This window comes from Triplophysa rosa, linkage group LG2, assembly GCF_024868665.1.
Source record: "Triplophysa rosa linkage group LG2, Trosa_1v2, whole genome shotgun sequence".
Taxonomy (NCBI): domain Eukaryota; kingdom Metazoa; phylum Chordata; class Actinopteri; order Cypriniformes; family Nemacheilidae; genus Triplophysa; species Triplophysa rosa.
In genome coordinates this window covers 25,355,526-25,371,529 of record NC_079891.1, presented here as the reverse complement: position 1 = coordinate 25,371,529, position 16,004 = coordinate 25,355,526, and the positions used below count along the sequence as shown (strand labels likewise).

Genomic DNA, 16,004 nt, shown 5'->3' with positions numbered 1-16,004 from the left:
TCGAATAGCCCATCGGATACTTGCTCCTGTTTAATTAGCGGTGATTAAACCAACCCCTGCCGGGACTCGTGTTTCCAGGGGGAGGAGGGCAGGCGGGGCACAAATGAAGAACCAGCGAGAAAGTAGAGTGAAGAAAGTGAGCTGGAACTTGAGCTTTTCTTCAGGTCTTCGTTTCACTCCGTTAATGACAGATCAGTGACTAAGTGTGGAATTTTCACATGAGAGTATGACATCGGCCCACGCTTTATACTTACTATAGTATTATGTTTCTTTTTATTCTTCTGCATTGTTAGACTATCCATACTATTTAAAGAAAGAAAAAAGAAACTTGGAAAGAGAGGTACTGCTGCTTGTGTTTTTGACACCACAAATATGTTTTATGATTCCATATTAATGTGAGGGTACTGATACTGATCATAAAGATTTTCACACATATTTAGAAGTATTTTAAAGAACTGACTCTGCTATCCTCCGATTTATACTATCTGAACATTGTGTCTGAAACTTTGTAGTTTGTATTTCTGGCACTTCTTAAGATGAATTGTATTCATCAACTGTAAATCGCTTTGGTGTCTGCTAAATGAATAAATGAAAATGTAGACTAATGTCTTTAGTGCATTTAGTGAAGCTAAAACAGAAACAGAAAACAAAAGGCAACCCTGTTGTCATTTCAAACCTTTATGACTTTCTTTCTTCCGCAGAACACAAAAGAACATATTTGGAAGAATGTTGTTAACTGGCCCCCATTCACTTGCATTGGTTTTGTCGCCATACAATAAAAGTGAATGGGTGCCAGTACTGTTCAGTTACCAACTTTCTTCAAAATATTTTTTTTGTGTTCTAACAGTACATATAAATATTTCTACAGCATTTTTTTACTTTAGTTAATTTTATTTTAGCATTGATTAATGAGTTATGTCTGTTAATATTACAAATAACAATTGTACTCATTTTGACCAACATTAACGTTATCAAAATTTCAAACAAGCTGCAAAAATATATTGTTTCATTGTTAGTTCATGTTAGATATGTTAATTTTTATAAATCTCTTATGTGTTAATGGAAGTGTTACTGAGTGAATTGTATGAATAAAGTGTATAAAAAGACGTGCACATTTTGTATCTTCTGCAACTCAACTGATCCACTGTGTCAGCGTCTGTATCTCTTTCACTCCTCTTGGTGTTTGTACAGCAATTCCAGATTCAGCACCTCCTTCCCACGGGCCGGTTCTGCTGTTCCAATCAGATGGTTATCAACTTCCTGATTATTCCATCACAGGCCTGATAAACCTGCCAGACTCTTAACACTTCTGTCTGTGCCATTGCTTAGTTTGACAACTCACAGTCATTTGCCTCTTTGGATTGACTTTAGAAAATAGCGCAGTCCTATTTCTCAGAGGTTGCTCTTTTTTCATTCATGAGACTAAATGGAGCTTTTATGCTGTATATTTGTTTTTACTGTATACCCTGATTATTCACAGCTATTCTTGGTGTGCTAATATTGTTATGATAGAAAAGCGCTGTGGTAGATTCCCTGTTTTGTGTTGATAAAAAGTGAATTTACCGCTACCAGATACAAAAAGAGATTACTTTATCGCATGAATGATGTAGACACGAAACCATTTTGCTGAAGAGTAATGCATCTTTCTAAGTGACAAGCTGTGAATTGCAGTGTTGCTGCATATTTAGATTGCGGGAAAAAAAAATGCAATTATCTTCAGCTTTCCACATAGTTTTAGAAAAGGTGAGCCATATACTGTATATCTGAAGAATCAAAATGGAGATTAAATCTGCAGGGTAACAGCTGAGTCATGAGTTTTATTTTGCCTTTTTGCATGAAAAAAGGGAATGTCATTTTTCTTGTGAGAAATGCTATTAATACACGCACTTTTTGTAGCCTTTGCTCTACATACTGCATTTGATGCCTGAATAAATGCATTGATTTGATGAAAGATCTGTTATAAAGGGATAGGCCTCCCAAAAATAACAATTCGTTCATCATTTACGCTTCCCTTCATCATTCCAAACCTTTATGACTTTTTCTATTTCATGAAACTGTGGGAAAATGTTGATGTTGTTCTCTTCCAAACAGTGAAAGAAGATGGTGACTAGAAGCTCAAGGTTCAAGAAGAACAAAAATGGCATCATAAAACATCATACAATTAATCAATAAAACTCATGTGCTACTTTTTCTAAACCCTTTGTAGCTTTCTGTAAGACCAAAGTAAAGAGAAAGTCATATTAGAGATAATAAATATGGGGGTGAGTAACTGACAATTTTTTTACTTTGGGTAAACTACTGCTTTAAAGGTGTTGTGTGTAATTTTTTGGAGGATCTATTGACAGAAATGCAATATAATATACATAACTATGTCAGAGGTGTATAAAGACCTTACATAATAAAGCGTTATGTTTTTATTACCTCAGAATGAGCTATTTTTGGTCTACATACACTGCAATTCCTTGTCACGATCCCAGTCCGTGTTTCCCCTGTGTTGGTGAACTTTTCTGTTACTTCCTGTTCTGTGCCATGTTTTGTAGTCCTTTGCAGTTTTTAGTGTTAATTAGTTCCTCCAGGTGTATCTTGTTATCTTGTTATCTTCTATGCATTTAAGCCCTAGTGTTTCCTTTGTTTGGTGTCGGTCTTTGTTTCATGCTTTGTTTTTGTGCCGCCTTCGTTCTGTGGATTACCTTGGTTTGTTTTATCTTGTATTTTATTCATTAAATATACACTGCACTTGGAAAAGCTTCTCTGCCTGGATTACTCATCGTTACACTGCTCTACAGAGCGCAATTCGTAAACACGTTACCTCCTTCGGCAAAGAGGACAACTTTGTTCTGTGTCAGCCACCGTAGTGCTTCAAAAGGGAGGGGGGAGCAGTGGAGTGAGCCGTTGGTTGCTATTCACAACCTCACCGCTAGATGTCGCTAAATTTCATACACTGGACCTTTAAGATTAATCATTTAAAAAAACAAAAGGAATATTAAAATCTTGAAAATCTGTCCTACTTTCATACTGTACTTTTCCAAACCTACCACGGACAAAACTTGAACTATTAAAAGATTTTTTGCTAAGCAAACATGGTGGCTATTCATGCCCTGCAGCTGACAGTCAATAACGCTGTGCAAACTCCGAGTTGCTTTCAATAGAGTGTCACCCCGTTTTTGCTTTTGGCAGCGATTTCATTTTACTGTATAACAGTCAATGTCATTGCAAGACTATGACCAACAAATACATTCAGTGCTTGTGTGGGTGATACAACTTTTTAGAGCAGGTGAAGAGGTAATGCATATAACTGTATGTACAGTGTACAAACTGTAAGGTTACAGAAACGTGTGCAAGGCATCTGTGCCTCTTAGAAATAGTAAAGCATTTCTTCAGACTATGACTATCATGATGACCATTATTGCTGTAATCTGCCTCCTTGTCCAATTGTGCTTCTTCAGTGTCAAGCGCATTGTAATAGTTGCTTCGGCTCTATAATTTAAGAGAATTGCGTTTCACACGTGTGTGTTGTTTGCATGCTACAGTGCATACGTGTGTGTAAGAATGCCTGTAAGCAAAACTTAAGTCCGCTTGCACTACACATTTCATATCGGCTTACCCTTCTCATTGTCCAAGTCTTCGTGTGGAAATGAGACAAAATTGCTGGAAAATGTATGCAAATAAGGTCCCTGTTTTATTCATATCTGACAAAAACTGAGCTGAAGGGCAACTGCTGTTTTGATTGCTATCAATATAAAGTTTTTCTCTGTAAATACATTTAACAGCTATGACGCCTGTAAGGAACATATAAGCAAGGCCAAAGACCAACAGTGGAAGCTTAAGAAAATTACAGTGTTTTAGGCAAAAGAAAAAGCGAGAGGATGAAGAGACAGAAAAGGATGAAAAGGAAACATCTTAATTCCAGGGTTGCTGTGCCTGTACTTTTTTTGGAGGGGGAAGTGGCCTGACTCAATTGTTGTCCTAGGTTCGATGACAAAAGTAGTTTGTCTTTTTTCTAATACATATAAATGATTTTTTTGGCATGCAAGGGGGCTTGGTTTCAAATCCTGACTATACCACATAATTTATTTTTAATAAACTTTCCAACTGAATTGAACACATGGGGTTCAGTTAGCATTTTTATTTAATTTCAAGCAACATGAATTTTTGATGACTTGTAAAAGGTGTGACTAGACCAAGATGTAATGTCTAAAACTGACCAAATTTAGACATGCTTATATTATTTCTGCAACCATAAAAACACGAGTTTAAGGTTTATGTGCATTAGTTATCAAAGATACAATTTTGAATGCATGCAAAAGCCACATCAGGCTTCAGGGGTGCTGCAGGGGTATAATGAAGGCCATCATTCAGTTTGTGAAGTGATTTTATTAAAGTCCCATCCCAAGCAGGCATATGCTGCTGGGAAAATGAAAGCAGTCGTGTGAAATGGATCCACGGTTTCCACAGCTGGTGTAAAATATATAATATATCTCACGGCAGGCCGTACAGATGGAGGCTGATGGGTCCTCGCTTTCCGTCTGTGGTGGCTCAATCAAACTGGCCCTATTACAGTTAAATCACCCTATTTGCATCCCACCGGGAACCACATAAGCAATTCCCAGAGACATTTGCACTTGCTCTCATTCTTCAGCGGTTACATTCACTGCACATTTAACCTGATGCATTGCTAGGTGGGTTTGACCCCAAAGTTAGCCGCATTATGGGTATTGCACAGCTTATAACGTTAAGCATTCCAAGCTCTTGATTTCACGTCTCATTCTTATACACTTGCTCCTGCCGACCTTCTGACCGCATCAAATGCGTCTGGTGTGTTGCAGGGTAGCGACGACGGAGACGTGGATAAGAACAAATGCTGTACACTGTGTAACATGTCCTTCACTTCGGCGGTGGTAGCTCAGTCTCATTATCAAGGCAAGATTCATGCCAAGAGACTCAAACTTCTGCTGGGGGAACAGCCTGCCATAACAGCCAAAGGTAAGTCTGTCACACACGTAAACTTAAAATGGTTCTGTGCATCTGTCTGGAAGAGTGTCTGTATTACAGGAGTTCTGTCAGTGTGGGCTGTGTGCAGTATGTCCCACCAGCGGTGTGTGGCTGGAGGATACGAACATGCGTTTGAAATAGCACATCAGCGCTCACCGCTTGCTTGCCTACAGGGGTAATTGACCTAAAAATAAGGCTGAAGAGAGAGAGAGTGTGTGTGTGCATGTGTGTGTGCGTGTGTGTGTGCGTGTGTGTGTGTGTGTGTGTGTGTGTGTGTGTGTGTGTGTGTTTGTTTGTCTGTCTGTCTGTCTATCTGTCTGATACGTTAGGAGCTTTACAGAAGCAGCCAACTGGAAATGTGACTGTCATCACACGCCGTATTTATGTTTGTGTCTCTTGCATTATGTCTGTAACATGAGCAGGAAACACTTGGGGATACAGGCTTACTGTGTATGAGCGAAAGGATACACAAAGGAAGGATACACAAAGGAAATGAAAGTGTATATAGCAAGAGGCTCCGAGTTTTGCTTTGATTTCAGTCAGGGAGAGAGATTCGGTTCTTTTCAACATGCATTAGTCACCAGCTCTCCTACTGGCTGTGCCTGGCGTTTATTAATTACAGTCTTCCCCGGACAGCTGCGCCACATATGGGATAGTTAGAAGGTCCACCACAACATGAGCAGTGTTTAAGATCAATTACACAATTCTAACGCTTGAGATGGAAACACAGATTGCCCACCATCAACGTCAAGTTGATAAGATGTAATGGGCATACATGGCAGTTTGGCGGAGGGAGAAGTAGAGCAGTGTACATTCTTTTCCACTGGACCAGTTAAACAGTGCTGACATTGGTAATAATCAACCCCATGAAGCATATTAGGGTAATGAGGTTCAGTTTTCGAATAATCAGATTTCGCGTTTAATGCTACAGTATGTAGCTGTGCTTAAAATGAATTGCCACTGTATTCTTGTTTTTCCTTCAGCGCACTCTCTTTCTCTGCTTGTTTCTCCCATGTTTCCTGTCACTGACTGATGCCATCATTAGCTATGCCATCTGCATCTGATGGCTAGAGACAGACGAGGCTTGTGTCCCACTCCGAGGGGATGGAGGCAGACCATCAATCCGTCTGACATGTGACATACTGAGAGAGACTAGCTCAGACCAGGCTTAACTGAGCAGAGAGGAGTACTCTTTAAACCCACTGAGCTTTTCAATGCCCTGACAATCTGTGGGCAAACTTTAAACAAGTTGATGACGTTTTTGCAAAATTTGTTAAAACTAACCAAAAAGGCTTGGTGTATTGTCACATATTAGGTGATGGTTTAAAGAGGTTTTAATGACGTATGGATTGAAACAGTCAGTTTCATTGTGAGCATTAGATTCAATATGTGCTATGTTTTATATTGTAAATTGTTATAACTGAATCAAAATGTTTAACAAATATATAATATTATAGATTTTTTATTATGTATATAATAAAAAATCGAGGGCACTTCGACGCATGTGCATCCGGTGGGGGCAGACGCCGGGCATTCTTACTGACAACCCGGAAGCTCAACTCTGTGTTTACAAGCAGATGAACGCTGTATTTATAAGCTGATCTTCGCAAAATGTCTGATGATTTCGATTTTCGAGGAAAATTTGCACATTTTTGCCCAACCGTACAAACCGAATGCGCATGCGCCGAAGTGCTCTCGTGAACGTGCACCATAGACTGACAAGACAGAAGAGAATATATCGATTAAAGTCGTTATTTTGGTTTGTTTTTCAAACATAAAGTATTGTCGTCTCTTTAAAAATATTCAATTGAGCCACTTTGAGCGGATGGACCAATTTAACGATGTCTTTAGTACTTTTCTGGACCTTGACAACAACTATAACCATGATGCCTATGAGAAGGCCTGGAAATCTCTCGGATGTCACCTAAAATATCTTTATTGGTTTTCCGAAGACGCCGGGAGGTCTTAAAACATGTTGAGCGTTATGTGGGTTGTGGCGACCTTAAAATAATGTCTCTAAAATTAATTTAGTGGTAGGACAACTCTTAACTGGACTAATTTTACTGCCGCTTCTACCTAAGCAGCCCTCTATCAGCTGAAATCACACTTGTAACTTTGGTTTGCGGGTAGGATCCCAAGCCCCGCCCATCACCTGCTTTACGTCACGTTTTACTCATAGCCTTGTTGAAGTTATCCAACATCTAACAATAAGACAATTCTAGTTCAACGCAAGTCTCCAAACCATCACCATGGCAGAGCCTACAAAAAACAAAGAGGGTGTTGTCGGAGGAAGCGAAGAAAAGAAAGAGAGAGAGTGATCGGACACTAGCCTGATCACGAATCAATATCGGACGGGCTTACACTCGGTGGCACGTGCTGAAAGACGCAACGGGTTGCAAAACTGATGGAGACCTAGCGGTCCTGCTACTGGATTTGTAAGTGTTATATGTACATTTTTCTTACACTCCTGTACTTTTGAGCTTATTTGTTATTAGGATGTGTTCAGGTTGTTCACTGGCGCACCACCAGTTCACAATTTATAACCGTAAGGTAGCTGAGAGATAATATTTTGTTGCCCCGGTGTCGATAGCTAACATGTTGTTTCTTTCTCATCACGAATTTGTGTAATGCATGTAAACAAAGACTACCAAACCACAATAAACGTTTTGTGGTAAAAATGTGCAGATTCCGTAGTTGCAGACCAGTTGTCCACGTACGCCGGTTACATCAGCTTTGTAAACAAATTCACGTGTATTGAGCTGACAACGGGGAAACTTTGCGACAGTATTTACGACACGCGTATCAGACAATTGCGCTTATCAACCACATGGGGTAACCATACACCAAAACGGCTCATTGTTGCTTTAAGGTGTGATAACTATAATCATAATAATTATATTAGCATCCACACCAATGGACAATAACATATGTTTAGTCTAAGCCCGTGCGCTGCTGTATGATATTTTAAATGCACAAGCCTTTAAATTTAAATAGATTTTATTGGTCGTCGAAATTTTTTCGCTCATCAGCTGGAACAAATCAGTCTGAAAGTGATACCAACGATGTTGTTCCTTTTTGTATTGTTATCATTATTGTTGTAGACAGTGCTGTTCTCTGAACGATTTTGAGCGATTTTTAAAACTTCATAGTTATCACCCTTGGTGTGAACTGGACTTAATAAGAGAACATTTATTCTCTAAAGGCTTGTGATCCGATTGGGTCCACCACAGTCTGCGTAAAGGATAAAACCAGGCCATTCACAGGCCACACTTACTGATTTCTGCCCAACACTGAGAATTGAAGCGGCTGCTCTGTGCCCCTCTCGTCTCCTGGGAAACACTGTTGTTTCTGGCTGACATCAGCCAATAACACAAGACATCCCCTCCCCTTCCCTAACTTTTCTGTATTCAGTAAGACAAATGGGAAACCACCGGAGGACTGCATGTATTGACCTACATGTACATTTGTTCATTTATACATGACATTTGAGGCTGCTACATCCATCTGATCAAATTACTCAGCAGTGTGGTTTGCAGTCAGGTCCAGCCTCCTGTGTAATTGCTTCCTGTTACTACAGTAAATTATTATTTTTTGTGCCTCTGGTTAATTCAACTTTGTATAGGTGTGAACCAGATAAAGCATTTTACAGAAACTGTCATTTTCAAGTTACACAATTATTCCACCTATGAGAGCAGTCAAGTTCTCTGTATTTGTTTAATGTAAAATATAATTTCTTGTTAAGACTTTTTTTCTGTTATAAACACTAAATATCTGCTGCATCAAAAATGCGCAGGCTTATAAATGAAGGATACAGGATGAGATTCAGTGGTAAGGAAATCGTAATTCCAGTAAAGACTTTTCAGAGAGGAAAGCGGATAACTGCAAGGATTTAAAAAGAGAAAAGCCTTTGATCCTTTTCTGGTTGATCCAAAAACTGAATCTTTCATACATCCATTGCATTAGGATAAGACTGCATGTGAAGTTCACTTTCTGAAGTCTGTGTCATTTTCTGCCAGTTAAAGCTGTTTACAGTGCTCTTGTATGAGATATGAGTAAAACCAATGAGTTTATTCAGAAGTTTGTTAACTGAACTCAAATTTTGCTTTAGGTTTAAAGGATTTGCATTACAGTTCTCCAAGAGACAGAACTTCCTTTTTTACTTCTATTAACCAAATGTTGCAGTGCAAATCTTAAAATGGCAGTGCAGCTTTTGCCAGAGATTTTCACAGAAAGCTTTGCAGATTTTCAGTTTTACACCCATCATTTATAATATAATTTCCAATGTCATGTTTTGCCTTTCATTTTTGTAGAATAAATATTTTGACTAATTTGATCATGTTTTCATCTACCAATGGGTGTGTAGTATTCTCAGCTTAAGACATTTTAGAATAGTGAAATCTAACTACAATAAATATGACCAGGCTACAGAGGGTATAGTGACAGCAGTTGTTCAACAAAATAGTGTTGGTATGAATTTCTTATAGTTGCTCTCCATGTTTACGTTTTCCAAATTCACATGCTGTCTTTGTGCCTACAATATATCTTGCGAAAGATGCATTTCCCCGTATTGCAAACTGTCACCTGAAATTACCTGGTGTTTCAATGTTATTTCCTGTCACAGAACCCCATTAATGTTTAAAATCTCTGCAAATCTTTGCCAGTCAATCTGCATATGTCCTCAAAAAAAAAAAAAAACAGTCAAGTGGCCATGAACTGATTTTTATAAGAGACTTCAATACACTGCATTACAAAGTTTTTCTCCTACCCTGGTTTTCACTCTTCTCAGCCCTGCAATTCCCTCACCGTACCTAATTCTATTCCCGTTATATATAGCCTTTCTTTAACCAGAGATACTCGGGAGCCTTCTAAGTGATTTTAAAGTGCTTTTATACGGCAACTACAGTATCCAGGCAAAGGCCAGCGTATAAATGGAAGGGTTTTTGTGGAAGATCAGACATGAGCATCGCTCTTTTCCGGGACCGGGTACAAGAAGCACAGTGGGTGAGCCAACAGTAAGGTGCTAATGATACACTTAAATGATGTAGAAGAGCTGGTTTCATGCCCAAAACCAGATTGGGGAGTAACAGTTATAAATGAGGTTATGCCCACCCCTGGTGACCATAAAAACATTAAGTAGAATTGAGATACTGGTAATGAATGACTTTATGTCACAGGCTTCTCTCACCTGTGGCACTGAACTTAATTTAAGCAATATAGAAGAACTATTAAGGCAGAAGTATGGCTGAAGTAATTATATTGGGCGAGACAGTACCGCCCGCATCGGGAGACTTGCGATTGTGAGTGATAGTGTTATTGGGGACATCCCTGGGAATATATTCATTTATCCTTTATCATTTTTGTGGGTGCTCAGTGTCTCAGCTATTAAGATGTTAAATGTGCCCAGAATTTGCAGACTTGGAAGGAAATGGATCGCTTGGTGATATTTCTGCAAGGACCTCCGGCACAGTTAATACCACACATGTAAGACATATGCCACACCCTTTGAAGAATAAAAATGCTTAACCTGTAACATTTTAATTTAAATAAATCAGATTTGAAATTATTAGCATAATGTTAATGTTAGAATCTTGTGTCTGCAGCAAAATAATACACTGTTGCTTTAAACTGAACAAGAATGGTCTTGGTCTTGCGTTTGTTTACTGGAAACAATAACTTTTTTTGATGGATGCCATTTTGTATACCCCTGAGCTTGTAAATCAATAGTCCAATGTTTCAGTGCCAGATTCTGCTAATATCCATAGTGTTTCACTGCTATAGAGTCTGTCAGATACTTTAGCTATAATGGCAGCCAGGGCTTAACAGAGTTTGAGTTTATAGTACATGCTTTATTTTCCTGTCACTTAAGTATTTGCTTGTTCCGCTAACATTTTATTTATTGTCATGACAACCTATGTGTCCACATATGCCTTGTTTTCTTATCTAGTCTTGCCACATTGCAAACAGTGTTTATTTACAAAGAAGACAAAAATATCGGTCAGTGAAGTAAACTAGATTAAGCTTTATTAAAATAGAGCTGCTTTTTGGCTCTGCTGTCACGTTCTCGTGTGGCAGCGCATTCATCTTCCTTAAATTTACATCTCATACAGCATTTTAATTTACGGTATCAAATGTAATTTTCGCAGAAGTGGCTGTTAATTGCACAAATTCAATTTGGTCCAGACTGAGTGTGTTATTTCATTATAAACCTTTCTGGAAATGAAATGCAAGACTAAAGAGTAAAAAACAGAATGGAGGAATAATGCATATTTTGGCACTCTTGCATTTTCTTGGCAGAATACTTTCCCTTTCAACATCTCTCATTCGTAGGTGTCCCAGTTTTCACAAATGTGCTGATAAATCAAAGCTTTCTGAAGCTAACTGTATGTGGAGCCCCTGCTATAGCTTTGCAGTCACTATTAAGCTATTAAAATATAATACATGTTCAAATGTGTTGATTCCCAGAGCCAATGAGAATAAGAAATTGCTAAATAATTGGAATACAGTAGTTGATAGAATAGTCACTTTTCATATTGCACCAGTGTTGCACTGTTATTCCTTTTTTTTAAATGCCTTAGCATTTGCTTGTAAATGTTGTTTAAAGAATGATTAAAAATATATAAACACATTTTTGTGAATTCAGTAACTTTTATAAAGAAGACTGTGCAAGGAAATAGTGGTGGAGCTTGAAAAAAATATTGACCCTGCAAGCACAAATCCAACATACTCACCCATCTAAGCCAGCAGAAATTTTTTTATTGTTTATCCCTGATTTGCCCTCTTTGGACTGTGTGAAAGTAAGTTCAGCACGATAAAGTTATTGTGTAAAGCATAAAGATATGAATTCAGCTTAAAGACAGAGTTTCTTGGGTTTTATTGTACAGATAGTTGTTGCTTCATCAAAATTTCTAAACTGGCATTTGGTTTCCCCCTCTGTTTCCTGCACACTTTAAATCCCTGTTGCAGTGAAGCTGTCAGTGTAAATGTGAACACAACCTCTTTCGGCCAGATATTGGGTCACTTTAGATCACTTCCACCTCTCAATGACTCCTATAAACACTGACAGACTTAGACACGAAGTGGCCAATTCTCTCCATTCCCCCCTTCGCCGCATAATAGGATGCGATGTGGATGCTGAACCGAGCTTTTGTAAACGTTGTCTGTGGTAGGATGGTGAATGCACTCAATTGTTAAAATTGTTTATTGGGGCCTGCATTATGATTCTGTGTTTTGTGCTGCTGCTTCTGCTGTGTGATAATGCTGGCATTATAATTGGCCATGTTTAAAAACAATGTTTGTGTGTATGCTTGAACACTGTCAGAAACAATGCAAAGCTTCATCTTCCTAATAAAGGCTTTGACAACAGCTTGTTATTCATATAGTGGTGTACAGCTAAACAGAGGGGTAGAATAATTCCAGTAATTGTGTTTGCTGTCAAGATCAGAAGCAAGCTTTTCACAAAACACACACTTTAACTTAAAAAGCTGCACATGCTGTTTGTTAAATAGGGCTATCCAAGAAGTAAAAAGTACTAGGTTAGCTGGGACAAAAATGGAATTAAATGGGAAATGCTTTTCCCTGTTGTTTTGTGAGCTTGACAGAAAAGGTCTAGAAGCTGTGTCAGCTATCTGGATTGCAACCAACATACAGACAGTGTGAAACGAATATGGAGAGTCTGAAGAGTGCCGACCTCTTGTGCTCCCAAGTTTTTTAACGCACTTAGTATGAGCTTACCACTAGGCTACCCTGCATTTTTTTTGTTAAACCCTATTCATTCCTCTGGAGAAGCATGGGAATTGCATCCTAGATCCTAGAGGAAATAATGCATCCCTAAGTTTATTCAAACAGAATTCAATTTCACCAATGACAAAAACCTTTATCCAATTCAATGTAGAGAACTAATGGAATTATGAACTTCCTGTCCCTGCTTGCCAATCTTTGCATCATGCTTTCTGTTGCACTGACGTCTAAGCATGTACTAAATATCGACCCCATTTCTAAGTCTCTGTTTACTGTTTTATACCCTCAGAGGAGTCACCTAGTCCCGTGAAGACACCCTCCTCAGAAACCTCACCTGTTAGCTTGAACCGTCAGCACCGGGACTCCGACCGCTACTGTCAACTCTGTAACGCTTGGTTCAACAACCCTGGAATGGCGCATCAACACTACGACGGCAAAAAGCACAAGAAGAACGCAGCACGCGCAGACCTGCTGTAACAGTTGGGGAAGACTTTAGACGTGGGAGAGATGAAAGGTACAGTGTCTTTATCCTGTCATCATGCCTGTTTACTTGACTGCTTTATTGTACTGCAGGTGTTTGGTGGGAATGATAATGAGGATGATAATGGCCATCGCTGCGATGCACTGGTGTGCATCTTGAGACAAAACAGTCTCACTGATATATTTTATGATATGTCAGTACAAGTCACCTCTAACATTTAAGTTAGTCTGGGACTAGGCTTAAGCCCTGTCCGGAAAACCGCCCCATAGTGTTTGAACTTTTTCAGCATCTAAAAACGTTATTTATTTTCAGGTTTGAATCCTAGATCTCATTATATTTTCAGACGAAATGGATATTTTCTTGCTCAGCTGTTTGAATTGACAGTACAGTTTTGCAGCAACCACCTATATTCTTCCTTTTTATATTTTTTTGTGAGATTGTGAAGATGGACTCTTTGCGACACAGTAATGTCACAAATGTCAACTGTTTTCCTTGTTTCCATGATGTCTTAAATGGTTCAGATTTTTGCATGACCTCTTTGGAAAACCTCAGAGTAACATCACACTGCCACTACTGTGAGGTCGCCATAAATGCTATGTTTAATTTAGTTTTTATTGAGGGTTATGCCCAGCTCACAGCAATAGTTGGTGTCATGGGGGCCACATCTCAATAGATTAGTGAAAGTGCTCTCATATAATACAAGAAAACCTCATCTTAACGTTTATCATACTTCCATTGCCTCCTCTCCAGCTCGGGCATCAATAGGTTTTGTGTGGCTTGAGCCCTTGATACAGGCTATTAATTTCAGTGGGATGGGGAGTTTGCTCCCCCATTGTCTCATGGCTCGCATTATGTCAATAACATTTACGAATCAATTTTCTCTCAGCCGAATGGGAAGCAGTCCAGGCTAGTGGTCATTCCAGCGAGGTCTCTCATCAGTCTGGCATGAACATGATGTTATGTAACATAGAATGTTTCCACTCATTAAACTTAAAAGGCCTTATCTCAAAGCTTTGGAGGGATTGCCATTCTGAGACTGAGCTGAGGTTGGGTTTTTGTTCATTTTGACTGGAGGTTATTCCAAGCTTAGAGTGATGGATGGTGACCATCCTTTGCTAATGGAAGACACACTGGAGGATTGGCCAGACTATCGCTCTGACTGTGTCAGCACTAGATTAAGGTAGGGAACAATTAGGCCAAATGAGAAAAGCTCAGGAATTCCACAGCAGATAAACCAAACACATGTACAGTATATATTTTTTTACTTGATTCAGAGAGAAACATGTGAGAGTTTGTATACACTTCCCAAAGTAAAGTCCATTCCATGTGTATTTTTTACGTCAAGCATGTCCTTTCCATCTAAATAATTATAGCAAAATTACCATATGTATTGTAACGCTTTAAAGTATTTTATTAAATATAATATATTATAAAAAATATATACAGAATGTGACCAAATTATAGTAGAATAAACAAATAAAATGAATAAATTCACAGATAAAACTATTTTATTAATTAAGTGTTTAAGTGAAACAACCACTTTTGTTTCATTCTGTGAACTGACAACATTTCTTCCAAAGAAAATTTACATTTTACATTTATTTGCAGAAAAATTAGACAAGGTGCAGTTCTTCCAGATCTTGAATACTGCTAAGTAAACAGGCTCATGTTCATTAAAAAAAAACCCCACAAAACTAATGTTTTACATGTATTTTTAAGTAACATTATAGAACTTTTGCTCACGGTTCCCCCATGTGGTTGATAAGAGCAATTGTCTGTTACCAGTATCGTAAATAATGTCAATGTTTAAGCTTCCTCGGGGGCAGCGCAATACACGTGAATTTGTTTACTACCGGGCAAATACAGAAACGTAGTTTGGAAACCATCATGACACACTCTTCCACAGGCAGGGGATGGGCAGGGCTGTGTGTACCGATCCGAACAAAGAGGGTGGTTGTAGCAGCTATGAGGCTGCTCAGGTGGCAGTGGGAGTAGAATGCACTCAGTGCACGGAGTGCTGCCTACGTATTTCCGGTAAAATCTCAGGGGGCGGGAAAGCTTCCGGGTGGTATTCCCCCTTAGCAAATGTGCTTTACCAGTGCTTGTTGTTGGGGGAATTAACGTGTAATATAGATTAGTGAAATGCATCGTATTGTTAAAATACTATATATTAAACATATAACGGGTGCTATAATACGAAACTTTAGTTTTGTCATGACCTGCATTGTTTAACCCTCCTATTATGTTCAATTTTTAGCAACACTTTTAATGTGTGGAGTCATTTTGATATACAAAATATACAAAACATTTATACAAAATTGCTCAAAAAGAAAGTTTTATGTTTTGTTATTTATTTACTCACAATTTACCTACCTACTATTTTACTTAGTATTAAGAAAAAACACATCTTTTTCATAATTTCTTAATATTTATATATATTTTTTGTACAAGTAACCTGTTGCGTTTACCTAGAGAAACAGCATTTTGCACCACATTAATTTATAGAATATTTAGGATAATATTAACATTTTTTACATTTGATGCAAGTTTTTTTCAAAGGGTAAATGCATTCAAGCTATACATTATTTGTATACTGTATCTACAGTATACATTGTTTTATACACAATACGTGTTCCCTGGCTTTTGAACCAATGACCTTTGCACTGCTAATGCTTTACCATCTGAGCTACACAAACATATAGGCTATACATATGTATAAACATACACACACAAAAAAACAACATTCAACAGCTTCAAAAGTTTTCCTGTTTCTCAGTTGAAAGAGCATCGGTCA

The 16,004-nt window shown here is 38.4% G+C and overlaps 1 protein-coding gene across 1 annotated transcript in view; it reads left to right on the top strand.

Annotated features, from left to right (window-relative positions):
• The window catches only part of zmat4a (zinc finger, matrin-type 4a), a 94,405-nt gene that overhangs the window by 35,794 nt on the left and 42,607 nt on the right, over positions 1-16,004 (top strand). Inside the window, 2 exon segments of the mRNA XM_057360542.1 lie at positions 4,827-4,983; positions 13,019-13,243. Of these exon segments, the coding sequence (XP_057216525.1) occupies positions 4,827-4,983; positions 13,019-13,243 (382 nt within the window).